The sequence below is a fragment of the Hyaloscypha bicolor genome (assembly GCF_002865645.1).
Source record: "Hyaloscypha bicolor E unplaced genomic scaffold K444scaffold_15, whole genome shotgun sequence".
Lineage (NCBI taxonomy): Eukaryota > Fungi > Ascomycota > Leotiomycetes > Helotiales > Hyaloscyphaceae > Hyaloscypha > Hyaloscypha bicolor.
Window position 1 is genome coordinate 388,787 of NW_020194517.1, and position 12,848 is coordinate 401,634.

General features: G+C 50.6%; 6 protein-coding genes across 6 annotated transcripts; 2 read left to right on the forward strand and 4 right to left on the reverse strand.

Moving 5' to 3' along the window:
* Positions 1 to 69: 69 nt before the first annotated feature.
* Positions 70 to 3,369, reverse strand: K444DRAFT_154796 (uncharacterized protein). The gene is made up of 3 exons (XM_024870625.1): positions 3,113 to 3,369; positions 2,604 to 2,906; positions 70 to 2,549 (listed from the first exon to the last, which is right to left on the reverse strand). The coding sequence occupies exons 2-3, from the start codon at positions 2,893 to 2,895 to the stop codon at positions 247 to 249; spliced, it is 2,595 nt and encodes an 864-aa protein (XP_024742756.1). The 5' UTR covers positions 2,896 to 2,906; positions 3,113 to 3,369; the 3' UTR covers positions 70 to 246.
* A 637-nt stretch (positions 3,370 to 4,006) lies between these two features.
* K444DRAFT_649853 (ATP-dependent RNA helicase-like protein dbp5) lies at positions 4,007 to 6,226 on the reverse strand. The gene is made up of 4 exons (XM_024885606.1): positions 5,608 to 6,226; positions 5,072 to 5,557; positions 4,785 to 5,022; positions 4,007 to 4,731 (listed from the first exon to the last, which is right to left on the reverse strand). Exons 1-4 carry the CDS (start codon positions 5,934 to 5,936, stop codon positions 4,267 to 4,269), a joined length of 1,518 nt encoding a protein of 505 aa, XP_024742757.1. The 5' UTR covers positions 5,937 to 6,226; the 3' UTR covers positions 4,007 to 4,266.
* Positions 6,227 to 6,398: 172 nt separating this feature from the next.
* On the forward strand, positions 6,399 to 9,301 carry K444DRAFT_607263 (uncharacterized protein). The gene is made up of 4 exons (XM_024879140.1): positions 6,399 to 6,574; positions 6,634 to 6,845; positions 6,902 to 8,481; positions 8,532 to 9,301. Exons 1-4 carry the CDS (start codon positions 6,530 to 6,532, stop codon positions 8,891 to 8,893), a joined length of 2,199 nt encoding a protein of 732 aa, XP_024742758.1. The 5' UTR covers positions 6,399 to 6,529; the 3' UTR covers positions 8,894 to 9,301.
* Positions 8,740 to 9,646, reverse strand: K444DRAFT_154851 (uncharacterized protein). The gene is made up of 2 exons (XM_024870626.1): positions 9,378 to 9,646; positions 8,740 to 9,300 (listed from the first exon to the last, which is right to left on the reverse strand). Exons 1-2 carry the CDS (start codon positions 9,426 to 9,428, stop codon positions 8,881 to 8,883), a joined length of 471 nt encoding a protein of 156 aa, XP_024742759.1. The 5' UTR covers positions 9,429 to 9,646; the 3' UTR covers positions 8,740 to 8,880.
* A 449-nt stretch (positions 9,647 to 10,095) lies between these two features.
* On the forward strand, positions 10,096 to 12,047 carry K444DRAFT_607264 (glycoside hydrolase family 72 protein). The gene is made up of 3 exons (XM_024879141.1): positions 10,096 to 10,489; positions 10,541 to 11,201; positions 11,252 to 12,047. Exons 1-3 carry the CDS (start codon positions 10,366 to 10,368, stop codon positions 11,811 to 11,813), a joined length of 1,347 nt encoding a protein of 448 aa, XP_024742760.1. The 5' UTR covers positions 10,096 to 10,365; the 3' UTR covers positions 11,814 to 12,047.
* Positions 12,013 to 12,829, reverse strand: K444DRAFT_154871 (uncharacterized protein). The gene has a single exon (XM_024870627.1). It carries the CDS (start codon positions 12,693 to 12,695, stop codon positions 12,213 to 12,215), a length of 483 nt encoding a protein of 160 aa, XP_024742761.1. The 5' UTR covers positions 12,696 to 12,829; the 3' UTR covers positions 12,013 to 12,212.
* Positions 12,830 to 12,848: the final 19 nt, after the last annotated feature.

A 12,848-nucleotide genomic window follows, 5' to 3' on the forward strand; every position in this document is an offset into this window, starting at 1 on the left:
TAGCTATTCTTACATGTAGACCGAGATGATTACTTTCATAGATGAACGAATGCCCCTTAAACGCCGATCGCGTCATGCGTTTTCTTTTCGCTTTCCCTGACCATTGAGCCCAAGAAATAAATGTCCCCAAACGCCGGCAATGCAAAACCCGCTACCTCCCCCATAACCATGAACACCCCCATCAATTCTCATCATGCATTATACCCTAAGCAAATATCCCTGAACCAAACTCCAAATAACTTTCTACTACTGCACACTCAAAAACAACTCCTCTCCCCTCCTCGTCGGCGTAAGTTTCGGTACCCAGCCCGGCGTATTCGGCAACTCCGTCCTCTCAAACTGCTGCCCCGTCCTCGCCTCATAGTCCCCGTTGTCCTCCCCCCTCTCACTCCCCAACATCGGTCTCCAGCTGACCTTCTTCGCCTCCTCGATCTCCTCTCTCCCTAGCACCCTCCATTTCCCATTCCGTTTCTTCTCTTCTTCATGCTTCAAGGCGAGGGCGTTGGCCTTTTGCTCGCCTCGACGCTTGGCGAGCAGGGATGAGGAGGTGGAGATTTTGGAGGCGGTAGAGTATTGGGACATGCTGGAGGAGGAGCGGGTGAAGGTTATCGAGGGGTGGGCTTGCAGTGGCTTAGGGACTAGGGATGAGTTGCTTTGGGATTGAGAGATGCCCCATCCGCCTGTTGCGTCTGTCAATGGTTGATTTGAAGGTGGATTTGGAGGCGGTCGTGGAATATTGTTTTTGAGCTCCGTCTGTAGCCTTGGGAGGTAATAATTTCGAGGTGGCGGCTGCAGTTCGAATTGTGGGGGAGGTCGAGCCTGTGAGCGAGCCGCTGCTTTTACAGGAGGAGCTGGAAAATCATACGTGATATCTCCAGAACGTTGCCGTTGGTAGCCTGAGAGTCCAGGTTCGGAACCAAAAGGCTGCATTCCTACTTGTTCCTGGACTTGGTTTTGCACCCGAACTCTTTCTCGCTCTCGTTGAGCGGCGATTTCCGCTTGCCGCCATGGTTTCCCAGCTCTGCCCTGGGAACCTAAAGCTTTTGTGAAGTCTGGCTGTGGCGGCGGCGGAACCAAGCGTATCGTATTTGCACTCAAGCGTCCGGGAATCTTGGGATAGCTGACTGGGCTTCGGCCGCTGGCTGGGGATTCCACCACTGGTGACAGAGCCTCAGCAGTTTTAGGCTCCTGCTCAAGAGGCGAGACGATGGACTCTTCGCTCTCGAAGGACGTAAGTGAACCGACGGAATTGTGGTCGTAAGGTCCGGGTTGTCTGTACGACCTCCGAGCATGCTTACTGCTATGTCGAGCTACCTCACTTGCTGGAAGTGATCCTCGTTGTGAGTAGATTGAAGATGTAGTTGTGATTGGTCTCCCGTTCTGAGTTGGAATGGCAAGTTGCTGTTGTTGCTGCTGCTGCTGAGTTCTTGAATACGCATCCGGTCTCCGTGGCTGAGAGAAGCTTCCAACTTTTGAGCCCAGAGTAAGAGGCTTCACATAGGAGATTGGCGACATGGTCAAATTCGAAACTTCGCCTGAGCGCGATTGACTTCCCACTCCAGTGGTATTCAACGACAGCGGTTGTGCCTGAGGGTTCGAGTCTAGAGGCTTGGTGCTTATCCACCTCCCCGTGGAGTAATCCCAGATTTGTTCTCCGGAATTAGACCTCCAGGTGTCGTCACGGGCGACAGCAGTATCTGCACTCTCGTCGTCTTCCTCAAATTGGGTTGCCGTGCTCTGCCTGCTTACAGCCGAGGGTTGCACGACTGGTTGAGAGAATGCAAGGCCGCCTGGTTGTGCTCTTTTTTGTGATGGTGGCATCATTAGAGTCAATGTAGGCTTTTCCGGCAGCAGTCTAGATTGTCGCTGCGGTCGCTGCTGGTTAACCTTTGTCTCGGGGGAAATAGCGAGACCAATCGTCCCCTGCATGACGCTTCTTCTCGAGAACATATTGGGATTCGAAATCTCCAGCCTCGGAGGTACTTTTGGTGGAATTCTGCCGGCGTTTCCATTGGGCTTCCCTGGTCCTCCTCTTTCTGTAGGTCCCTTGAAGCCCACAAACTTTTGTGTGCTGCTACTTGTTGAGGGGTCCATTTGAAACGGTAGCAGGTCGCTCTCCCGTGCCTTTCGGTACTGCCTCCTCCTCCAACATGCAAATATGATCAGACATCCGAGTGCCACTGCACCTCCTCCAATGGAAGCCACAGTGATACCTATGATTTGGGGTCTAGTCAAAGAAGGTATTGGTGAAGGAGTAGGTGACATTGAAGAAGCTATGGCCGAATAGGTGCTGCCAGCTGGCGTGCTTCTGACGGGAGAGCCTGATGAAGTAGCGAATGGAGAACTGGACGATGATGGTGTGGAGGTGCTTTTGATACTCATCGTGTTTGACCAATTTGAACTTTGTGTTGAGGTTGGATTTGGCGCTACCAGAACAATGCTAGGCATTGAACTCTGCACAATCAAGGTTGCTGTAATGGTGGCATGTGTGTTAGGGAGGGCGTTTGCTTGCCCGGAACACATCCCAAATGCATCAAAAACGACAGACTCTGTAACTAGTCAGTATTCGAGCGTAAAAGCAGAGCCTGGGGTTTGTAGCGTACGCTGAGCGTCGTTTCCCTTACAGAAACCAACATTATCCTCTGAAATTATACATTGTACTGCCCCTTCTCCCACCGTGTATCCTGTTGTAGTATTGTGAGAACAAAGACAATCTAACGCCGGTGTTGTGCCGCATGTAGCAGTATCAAAATTCGAATCTAGAAATGATATAAAGCAATCTTGAGCACAAGTCGGAACGAACTTCGTGAGCTCAGACGTGAGAGTGAATGCCGCATGGGCGAAGGAAGAGAATGCGTATATCAGGAGGATTAGCCTTGACCAGCATAATGCCATCCTCGTCGGAGCTGTGTGGTGGTGATGTTAGCATGTCTCTTCAACGAAATTCTCCGCCTCCCTGCAATTCCAGTGACCAACTTATTTGAAGACACTGACGACGATCGAGTCTTGCACAGCCCCAACAAGCTCAGCATGCCAACATTTGGTCTCAAAGGTTTCAACCTGGTGGCCCCTTCCAACACCCGAGACAGGCAAAAAGAGAAGGTTGACTGACCTTTCAGAGCCAGAGATTACTGTCAGAGGCGGCCAGCGTCTCGAACATACTTGCAAGTAATCAAATTCCAACGCCTTTTTCTAACCATCCATTCTAAGGCCACAAAAGAGAATGATATTTCATGAACTCGTGACCATCCAAATCAAAGACCAATGCAACGCGATGCAGAACCTCAAGATCTCAGCAACATATGAAAAAGATAAGCAAGGGAAATTTGCGAGGTAGGAAGTGTGGAAATGAGATGTTACAAACCCCGCGCTTGCTTCGATACTTAGCTTCTTCATGGCAGCAGAGAATGGGGCTCAGTCTCCAGTGCCTCACCGTAACGCCGGCGACGAGATTGTGCAGGCAGGCCCTATTTCGAGGACCAATGACCACTGCCGGAGACCAACGGCGATCCGCTGGGAAGCCATATCGTCATGTTGCCCCGGGGAACAGACGTTTCGGTCTCATTTCCAGGGAGTGTTCATGTAACTACGCGCTGTCCTGATGTCGGCGAGGTGTTTTGTGTATATTTTTGGAACACGGAGAAGTCGTTTGGTTGGATGAGAGTCCTCGCGCTTGCGCTGAGCGCTTAAAACAGATCACGTGCTAGATCCAAATGCAATGACACCGCATAGACTTCCTGAAAAAGGGATGATGATGTGAGATATTTAGTGTTGTTTTTAGAGATAACTGCAGAAAAGCTTGTTGGTGGAGGAATTATAATAGACACATGCTGCTTCTCTTCGGCAACATCGTTGCATCGCAATCCAAGCTCCAACTCCTCCTGACTAGAAGACCACAGTAGCTCAATGGATTCCTGCAAGCTAATGGAGGAGAGCCTCCTTTTCTTCTAAAGTAATCGATATAACCCCGAGAATGTCTCGCACAGTCCTACAGAGGTCAAGGGAACGGTTGTTGATATTGTATTGGATTCATCTTCTTTATTCGTGGTATCTAAGGCTCCGGTTTGCCTGTGCAACGCTCTGATGTAGGGTTTCCTCCCATGATCAAGCACCCCCCCACCCCCGAGGTCTCCTTCATAGCCGCGCATAGTTTCTTAAATGGCGCTAAGGCTGCTCCCTTTTCCCTCTATAGAATCAATGTAAACGCCCGCTTTTATGAGGCTCGTGGAATTTGTGAAAAAGAGAAATCATTACCCAAGCCCGTGCCTAGGACTGAAGGTTGGTTCCAGCACGGCTCGACTTGATGACGTCCTTCACGATTGTCTCCGTCTTGTCCCAATCATCTTGGTCGAGCTTCACCAAATCGATACCGTAATGGGCAGCGATCTGAGAAAGTGCAGCAAAACTCTTTCTGTCAAAGACGAAGCTTATGCTGACACCGACACGTCCGAATCTGCCAGTGCGACCGATACGGTGAAGATAAGTCTCTGGATCAGGCTCTGCATCACTTCGGCCCTTCATGGGAATATCGTAGTTGATGACCATGGACACCGAGGAGACATCGATACCACGGGCAAGAACGTTGGTCGTGATGAGAACCTTCGCCTTTCCTGATCGGAAGTCCTCAACGATGCTGTCGCGCTCTGCACCTTCAAAAGCGCTATGTACAGCTACAACTTTATGCCCGTCTTGTGTAAGGCGCGCGGCAATTTGCGATGCAGTATCCTTCTTCTGTAATTTGCTAAGTGAGGGCTTGTCTCAAGACTATGATTGGTGGATCTTACCTTGACAAAGATGATTGATGATCCGATTGTCATTAGTCCATAAAGTGATGCTAGAATGTCGTACTTTCCCTCGTCAGAAGGGCAGTCCATGTACATCTGCTTGATTCCGCCAACAGTAAGCTCGTCCCGCTTCAGTTTGATCTCGTTCGCCCCGGGGCTAAATTGTTGTGCATATCTCATGACGGTATCGGGAAACGTAGCTGAAAACAAAAGGATTTGGTCAATTCTTGGAATCATCCTGTCTTAATGTAAGCGGAGCTCTCTAAGTTCAACGGGTGGATACGAACTGTTTGACACGAAGACACTGGTCACCTAGACCTTGTTGATCCAACATATTATCGGCCTCGTCCAAGCACATGACTTTCATGTTGGATACGTCGAACTGTCTTCTCTTGATGAGATCCATCACAGTACCTGGTGTACCAACAACGACCATGGCTTGAACCTTGGCGTTTCGCTCCACGGCGCCCGGAACAGCCGCTTGAATAGTCAGACCAGGGACGAATTGGCCAATGCTCTTGACAACACCCTCGATTTGGCGCGCCAGTTCACGGCTAGGAGCGAGGCAGAGAGCTTGTGGCTGATGCGGCTTGGTGTAGTCAAGGCGAGAAAGAATGGTGATGACGAAAGCTGCCGTCTTGCCGGTTCCTGACTGTGACTGAGCGATCATGTTGGTTGGAGGATTTGAGAGTAAGAGAGGAAGAGCTTTTTCTTGGATTTTTGAGGGCTTCTTGAAGTTCATGGAATAGAGACCAGCCAATATACTCTGGTTGCTGTTCGCTGTTAGTTAGTACTCATTTGAAATTCAAGCAGGACTACTCACATTCCCAACTCCTCGAATGTGCTGACTGAGAACAACGGGCTGTTCACGTCGCCTTGGATATCGCTCAACTTGACTTCAACTTCATACTGTGCGTCATGAAGGCCTGAACCAGCGTGAGGTGCAGTTGCGCCATCCAGCTGTGCTTCTTCAAGAGTGCCTTCAAGCCGCTTTGACTCGGTTCCGACAGGCGACGCAACTTCGTCAGCCCACGAGTTCGAGGGATTCGGTGCGCCGGGTGTGAATGATGTAGTTGCCGCGTCAAGCTTGGAGGCTGCAGGGCCAGTAATGCGGTCCGCAAGGGAGCCGCTGGCCTTTGGTGTCTCTGACATTTCGAGGGTGGTTTGACTTGGTGTGACTTGGAGATCAGAGAGAAGCTTAGTGAGGACGTCGAGTAGTGATCGCGGGAGATACGTGGGAGCTTATGCTGTCTGCGAAAGGTGAATTCGAGACTAGGCTTCTGGAATGATTGTGGGGAAAATGGTGGAGAGCCTGAAAATGTCGCGTCGATCAGGAAGAGGGAATAAGATCGGGAACTTGAATGAATCAAGATGGAGAATAGAATCGCGGATGGTCGCGTATTATATGCGACCAGAAGGTGGTGAGATAATATGAAGTTGTTTCGCAACAGCTTTCAAGGTCGAGCTCAAAGAAGCTCTGGGTGAATTTTGGCGATGGCGGGGTCATCTAATGCCTCGGATTTCAGGCTTACATTGAGGCACGAATGCCGGCTCGGGACAATCGGCCCGGGCTGGAACTTCGAAGCCCACAATGCATTCAGGCTTCATCGAACTGAGTGGGGTGCTGCGCCTTCATACAGCCCGCGACAGAACTCAAAAACCTCCGACGTCCGATTATGCGGCTTCACAATCTTGCATGCATTCCATGATTTTAGCTGTTCTGGTTCATCGCTGTGGTGGTAATCATGGCAGATGTAGACATTGCTCCAAATTTTGGCCTCGAACTGAAGGTACGCGACGCTTGCATAATTTCCTCGAAATCGCATAGCTAACAAATGGACTTTTTCAGGATGCCTTCAAGCCGGTCAATTCTTGGGTGGCAGGCGGAATCACCTGGCTTGACGATATCCAGCAGTTTTACCGGGAGCGAAGTGTCATCGAGAAGGAATATAGCGCAAAGCTTGCTGCGCTGGCAAAGAAATACTATGAGAAAAAGGCGAAGAAGTCGAGCAGCCTGAGTGTTGGAGATACGCCAGCTATGACCCCAGGATCATTGGAGAGGTATGGGCTGGTCGTGAAGTTCGAAGGAATACATGGCTGACGCGGCTCTCCTCAAGCGCATCCCTCACCACATGGACCACACAACTCACAACGGTCGAGTCTCGAGCGGCGGAACACGACCGATACGGAACAGAGCTGATCACACATATCGCAGAGCCTTTGAAAGTACTTGCGACTCGCTATGAGGATCTCCGCAAACGTCATGTCGAGTATGCGGATAAATTGGAGAAGGAAAGGGATTCAACATACAGCGATTTACGCAAGATGAAGGGCAAATACGATGCTGCATGTCAAGAAGTCGAAAGCAAGCGGAAGAAGGCAGAATCCTCATTCGACTACTCGAAAACAAAAGCCCAGAATGCCTACCAACAGCAGATACTTGAGATGCACAATGTCAAGAACAGCTACCTGATTGCAATCAATGTCACAAATAAGCAGAAAGAAAAATACTACCACGAATATGTTCCAGAACTCTTGGACAGTCTGCAGGACTTGTCAGAATCACGGACGACCAAGTTGAACGGGATATGGTCACTTGCGGTGCAGCTCGAGGCTGGTGCGTTGAAACGAAGCACCGATTTCGTCAATCATCTGTCCCAGGAAATACCTAGAAACCAACCTTCCCTGGATTCAATGATGTTTGTGAGGCACAATGCAGGACCGTGGCAAGAACCGGGAAACAAAGTATTCGAGCCCAGCCCTATATGGCACGACGACGATGCTATGGTAGTGGACGATACCGCAAAGGTCTTCTTGCGTAATGTACTTGGGAAATCCAAAGCGCAACTCGGGGACTTAAGGAGAGAAGTTGACAAAAAGCGAAGGGAAGTGGAAGGCACAAAACGAGTGAAGCAACAAATTCGAGAAGGCAAGGACAAGAGGGATGAGGTTGAGGTGGTGAGGGCTATTTTTGCAATGCAAGAAGAGTTACACCAAGTTGATCACAAGCGATTGACCGCAGAAGTTGAGACCTCAACGATCACGGCGGCCGTGGGCGATGTTACACTTGGGGCAAAGAGTCACAACTTCAAATCTCAGACCTTCAAGATACCCACAAATTGTGATTTGTGTGGTGATCGAATATGGGGTCTTTCTGCCAAAGGGTTCGACTGCAGGGACTGCGGTTACACATGTCACAGCAAATGTGAGATGAAGGTTCCTGCTGAATGTCCTGGAGAGCAGAATAAGGAGGAGAGGAAGAAGCTGAAAGCAGAGCGCCAGGAAACTGCAAACTCGCTCAAGAGCCCGACTTCGACTGGTCTTTCTGATAGTATCACTGAATTGCCTACGATGAGTCGGTCAAATACCATGAATTCTTTGAGCTCTGGTTACGCGGCTAGTGCCCATCGATCGGTTTCTGGCAGTGGACTCAGGTCTCCAGCTGAAGAGACGCCTCCCGAGAGGCCGACGTCTCTCAAGCCAGACATCAGTGGACCTAACACGCTGAGGAAGAACAGAGTTGTGGCACCACCGCCTGCTGCCTATATCAGCGAGTTACCTGGGAGCGCACCTGTCAATGGGTCAGGATCTACATCGAACGACCAGAAGGGCAAGATGCTCTATTCTTATGATGCAAATGGAGATGGCGAGGTGACAGTGGCCGAGGGTAAAGAAGTCACAATCCTCGAGCCAGATGGTAAGCAAAAACGCCGTACCTGCTTCGAAATCTACTGACGTTGCGGGCAGATGGAGGATGGATCAAAGTCAGAACAGCTGGCTTCAAAGAAGGTCTCGTGCCAACGGCATATGTTGAAATTCTCGCATCAGCTCCCCGGCCCTCATCCATCTATTCCAATTCCGGATCGTCAATGGGCGGCAGCGTAACGACGAAGAAGCAAGGCCCAGCAGTAGCGCCCAGACGAGGAGCAAAGAAGCTCAAATACGTAGAAGCACTCTACGAGTATACTGCACAGAGCGAGGCAGAGCACAGCATGTACGAAGGCGAGAGATTCGTACTGATTAAAGAAGACCCAGGTGATGGATGGGCAGAGGTTGAGAAAGGGGGAGTCACGAAAAGCGTGCCAGCGAATTACGTTCACGCTGTATAGCGAGCGACATTGCGTACGAAGTTACGAGAGATGGGCAAGCGAAAGGGTGCATGGAGAATGGGCATTTTTGGATTCGTGTGTACTCGCACGATTTTGATCACAGTCTTAGGCTGAGGCATCGAGAGCGTTGAAGTGGAGTCTGTTCTGGGTCTTGTGTAGATTGCCGGTGGGCCATCGTGTTCCAACTTCCAAGAAGTAGTGGCAGGCACAGCCTGCACACGAGTCGATACTTCCAACAAGAACAAGACTTTTGCATGCGTGTCCTGCATGCTTGGGATTTCCACCTGGTCAATCAACCTCACTGCTAATCCCCAACCACAATCGCCAAGTGTGTTCCAAGACCGGCCACCGAAGTGGCAATTTCTGCCGTCTCGCACCGCCATCGTATTTATTTTCGCTTGCTTGTTCTAAAAATAAAGGATCACTCAAAATGTGTGTCTTTTCATTCTTCAAGCAGGAAAACTGCAGCATAAGAAGATCTGACTGAATATCTCGATGACCTCACCGATCTTCCCTTGCCAGTGATTTGCGGCATCCGGACCCCGCTGAAACACGCGTGAATCGCGACAGCTGGCAGCGGCAGGCCAGGGCAGCTTGGGGAGGGTTTGGCCCCGCGGCACGCCAAGAAATCGGCATCAGAGGGTATTGGCTGCGGTGGATATCACCGAAACGAAGGGCAAATCTCGCTTGGTCGGAGGCTGGGGGGCTGTGTTGAAGATCTCGATTTCCATTGATTGTCCATTGATTGGCACCGTGGTGTTGAAGATTATTGGGGGGTGTGCAGAGTTGATACGGGATGGGGCCGGGGGCTGATGATACGGGGGACGGGTCACGGAGCATTTTCGAGATACTGCACAAGTACTGTTCTTCGGCGTGTGTGCGGTACGCTTGTTTAGGGGAGGCAGGGAGCCCTTTGACTTGATCGTGGCAGAGAGAGCAAGCGCTGGCGAGGTTACTTCATCGACCCTTCAAATGCAGCTCACCCATGCTCGAAATAGAGTGGTGGCACTGGTGGCCGCTCATGGCGTGTTAAAAAGCTGGCTGGTGCCGTGGACGCCCACGCCCAACCCCCCTGCGAGCCAAGGGCAGCCGAGCCTGCCCCCCCTGAAAATCAACCTCCGCCAGCGTTCCAAAGCAGCTAGCGCCCAGCCACCATATCCCCCTGCCCACACATTTGACCTCAAATCCCGGCCGTGTCAAATGTCCTGCCAGCTTCTCCCTTTTCTTCTTCCTCTCCCCCTCAAAACTTCATCCTCGATCATATTTCATCTGCATTGTCGGGCCCAGTCATTCGTTGCAACTGCCCTTTTGCCCTTTTATATTGACTTCTAATTCGAACCTTCTTTGATCGGTCTCTCACTCACTTGAGACGCTCAACAATCGTTTTACATTTACTGCCAAATTCTCAAATCTCCTCAACCCACTTCTCCACGCCTATCCGCATTAGTTCATCCCATATTATCGTCCCGAAAATGAAGACATTCAATGCAATTGCAGCTCTGGCTGCAGCTACCTCCGTTTACGCTGCGCCCTCTCCCACAGAGCAACTCGAAGCTCGAGCATCATCTCTTACTGCAATCACAGTCAAGGGCAATGGTACGCCGTCGATACGCGATAACCCATCAATCACCAACTGACATGTTCCAGCTTTCTTCCAAGGAAACAACCGATTCTATATCCGCGGCGTCGACTATCAACCAGGAGGATCTTCGAAGCTCGTGGACCCCTTGGCCGATTCCACCGCCTGTACGCGTGATATCGCCGAATTCAAGAAGCTTGGCTTGAACACCGTCCGTGTCTACACTGTCGACAATACTGTAAACCACGATGCTTGCATGTCAGCGTTGGCCGCTGCAGGCATGTACTTAGTGCTAGACGTCAACACACCTCTCTACTCCCTCAACAGAGCCACCCCAGCACCATCCTACAACTCCGTCTACCTCCAGAACATCTTCGCCACCATCGATGCGTTCGCAAACTACACGAACACCTTGGCTTTCTTCTCCGGTAACGAGGTTATCAACGATGATTCTACTACCTCCGCTGCACCATACGTCAAGGCCGTCACTCGTGATATGAGACAGTACATTGGAAGCCGTGGATACCGCCAAATTCCTTGTGGATACTCAGCAGCTGATGTCGACTCCAACCGTCTCGAGATGGCTGAATACATGAACTGCGGTACCGCTGATGAGCGCAGCGACTTCTTTGCTTTCAACGACTACTCCTGGTGTGATCCTTCTTCATTCCAGATTTCCGGATGGGAGCAGAAAGTTAAGAACTTCACCGGCTATGGCCTCCCAATCTTGTAAGTCATCCACCTCCAGTCTCGGAACTCGTGAGCTAATTGTTACCTAGCCTCTCTGAGTATGGTTGCAATACCAACACCCGTAAATTCGAGGAAGTTGCTGCTCTCTACAACACGGAGATGACCAGCGTCTACTCTGGTGGTCTCGTTTATGAGTACTCTGAGGAAGGTAGCAAATACGGCCTCGTCACCATCAACTCTGATGGAACGATCACCGAAGGAGCTGATTACGCCGCTCTCAAGACCGCCCTGGCTGGAACCGCTCCCCCAACCGGAGACGGAGGATACAACTCCACAGGAGGAGCATCCGGCTGCCCTGCCAAGTCCGCTAACTGGGACGTCAGCGGTGATTCTCTTCCAGCCATTCCCTCCGCTGCGGCAGACATGATGAAGACTGGTGCAGGCAAGGGTTTCGGTCTCACGGGCACCGGATCCCAGAACGCTGGTGGAACTTCGACTGGAACTGCTACTCCTGGCTCTGGATCCGTCACTGCTACCAGCACTGCGAAGAAGAGCTCTGCTCCTGGCCGTCAGCCCCCGTTCGACAAGACCCCTATCTTGGTTGCAGGTTTGGCTGTCGCTTTCTCTCTCTTCGGAGCTTGTCTGCTATAAATGATCGGATGGAGTGTACATAAGGAGTGTCAAGTACGTAACAAGGTATGGAAGGAATCAGAGGGCTGAGACTGGATCTTGCATGGATAGAGGTATACCACTGACACGAACCTGGAAACGGCTGTTGCTGATGGATTGGCATTCTCGGTGTTCTCGTTTGTTTTTCTTCTTGTGGGTGTATGAGTCAAAAATTGCCTTCTATGTAACAAAAGGCCTGTTCGACATGGCGTGTGCTAGGCATGTCAAGATAGCTGGCTGAGGAAGAGCTGTATGACAATAGAATCTTTAAATTGTAACTTCACTTCTGTTCTTGCTCCCTTTGTTTCGCAACCTACAATTCCGAGCTCACTTCTCTGAATTGGTACAAGTTCCCTTTTGCATGCATGCAAAGCAAAGGGGTCACCAAGGTGTCACCCTCTGAGTAAAATCCTCGCTTAGAAGTTGGAATGCAATAAAAGGGGGGTCCACGCATCCTCGCCTGAGGTTGTAACAACCAATAACAACCTGGCTCCCGGCCAGGGGGAATGAGATACCTTCGCCGTAACTGTGCTGAAGCGAAGCCTCTTCATGTTGGCACCAGGTACGATGCAGAACTCGTTTATGTACTGTGCCTCTTCCTACACCGGCTTTAGTGAGCTTATTCAAGTATCCAAAACATCCACCGACGGTTGACCAACAGAGTAGTTTAAGTACATTGAATGTTTTTCTGAAAGGATATATATATTTAAAAAGTAAATTCTGTTGGAGTGGAAGGCAAGCATTGCAGTTATGTTTTACGTGAGAGACATCTTCTAAGAGCTCGCGAAGAAGCATTCTATTTCTGTCTCGCCGCTCGAGGAAGCTTCGAGGGCAGTTCAGGATGTCGTAATCAACGATTCTCATCCAGCCCTCTCACCCAATCATGCGCTCCGCTATCGATTAAGCCATTCCCTCCCCTTAAGGGTTTTCTTTTCTTGCTTTGTTCGCTTCTCCTGCCACAGCCGTTGCAATGCCCTTCCGGATGAGCTGTTTCCAAACTGATCAGAAGGAAAGGGC

Bases quoted from the DNA above. Each gene is read 5' to 3' on its own strand.
- K444DRAFT_154796 (XM_024870625.1), bottom strand. From the start codon at position 2,895: ATGGCATTATGCTGGTCAAGGCTAATCCTCCTGATATACGCATTCTCT. The intron at 2,550-2,603 runs GTACGCTACAAA...GACTAGTTACAG, and splicing joins TAAGGGAAACGACGCTCAGC to AGTCTGTCGTTTTTGATGCA.
- K444DRAFT_649853 (XM_024885606.1), bottom strand. From the start codon at position 5,936: ATGTCAGAGACACCAAAGGCCAGCGGCTCCCTTGCGGACCGCATTACT. The intron at 5,023-5,071 runs GTTCGTATCCAC...ACATTAAGACAG, and splicing joins CAGTGTCTTCGTGTCAAACA to GATGATTCCAAGAATTGACC. The intron at 4,732-4,784 runs GTAAGATCCACC...AGCAAATTACAG, and splicing joins CATCAATCATCTTTGTCAAG to AAGAAGGATACTGCATCGCA.
- K444DRAFT_607263 (XM_024879140.1), top strand. From the start codon at position 6,530: ATGGCAGATGTAGACATTGCTCCAAATTTTGGCCTCGAACTGAAG. The intron at 6,846-6,901 runs GTATGGGCTGGT...GCTCTCCTCAAG, and splicing joins ACCCCAGGATCATTGGAGAG to CGCATCCCTCACCACATGGA. The intron at 8,482-8,531 runs GTAAGCAAAAAC...CGTTGCGGGCAG, and splicing joins CACAATCCTCGAGCCAGATG to ATGGAGGATGGATCAAAGTC.
- K444DRAFT_154851 (XM_024870626.1), bottom strand. From the start codon at position 9,428: ATGCCGCAAATCACTGGCAAGGGAAGATCGGTGAGGTCATCGAGATAT. The intron at 9,301-9,377 runs GTCAGATCTTCT...CTTTATTTTTAG, and splicing joins TGAGGTCATCGAGATATTCA to AACAAGCAAGCGAAAATAAA.
- K444DRAFT_607264 (XM_024879141.1), top strand. From the start codon at position 10,366: ATGAAGACATTCAATGCAATTGCAGCTCTGGCTGCAGCTACCTCCGTT. The intron at 10,490-10,540 runs GTACGCCGTCGA...GACATGTTCCAG, and splicing joins AATCACAGTCAAGGGCAATG to CTTTCTTCCAAGGAAACAAC. The intron at 11,202-11,251 runs GTAAGTCATCCA...ATTGTTACCTAG, and splicing joins GGCTATGGCCTCCCAATCTT to CCTCTCTGAGTATGGTTGCA.
- K444DRAFT_154871 (XM_024870627.1), bottom strand. From the start codon at position 12,695: ATGAGAATCGTTGATTACGACATCCTGAACTGCCCTCGAAGCTTCCTC.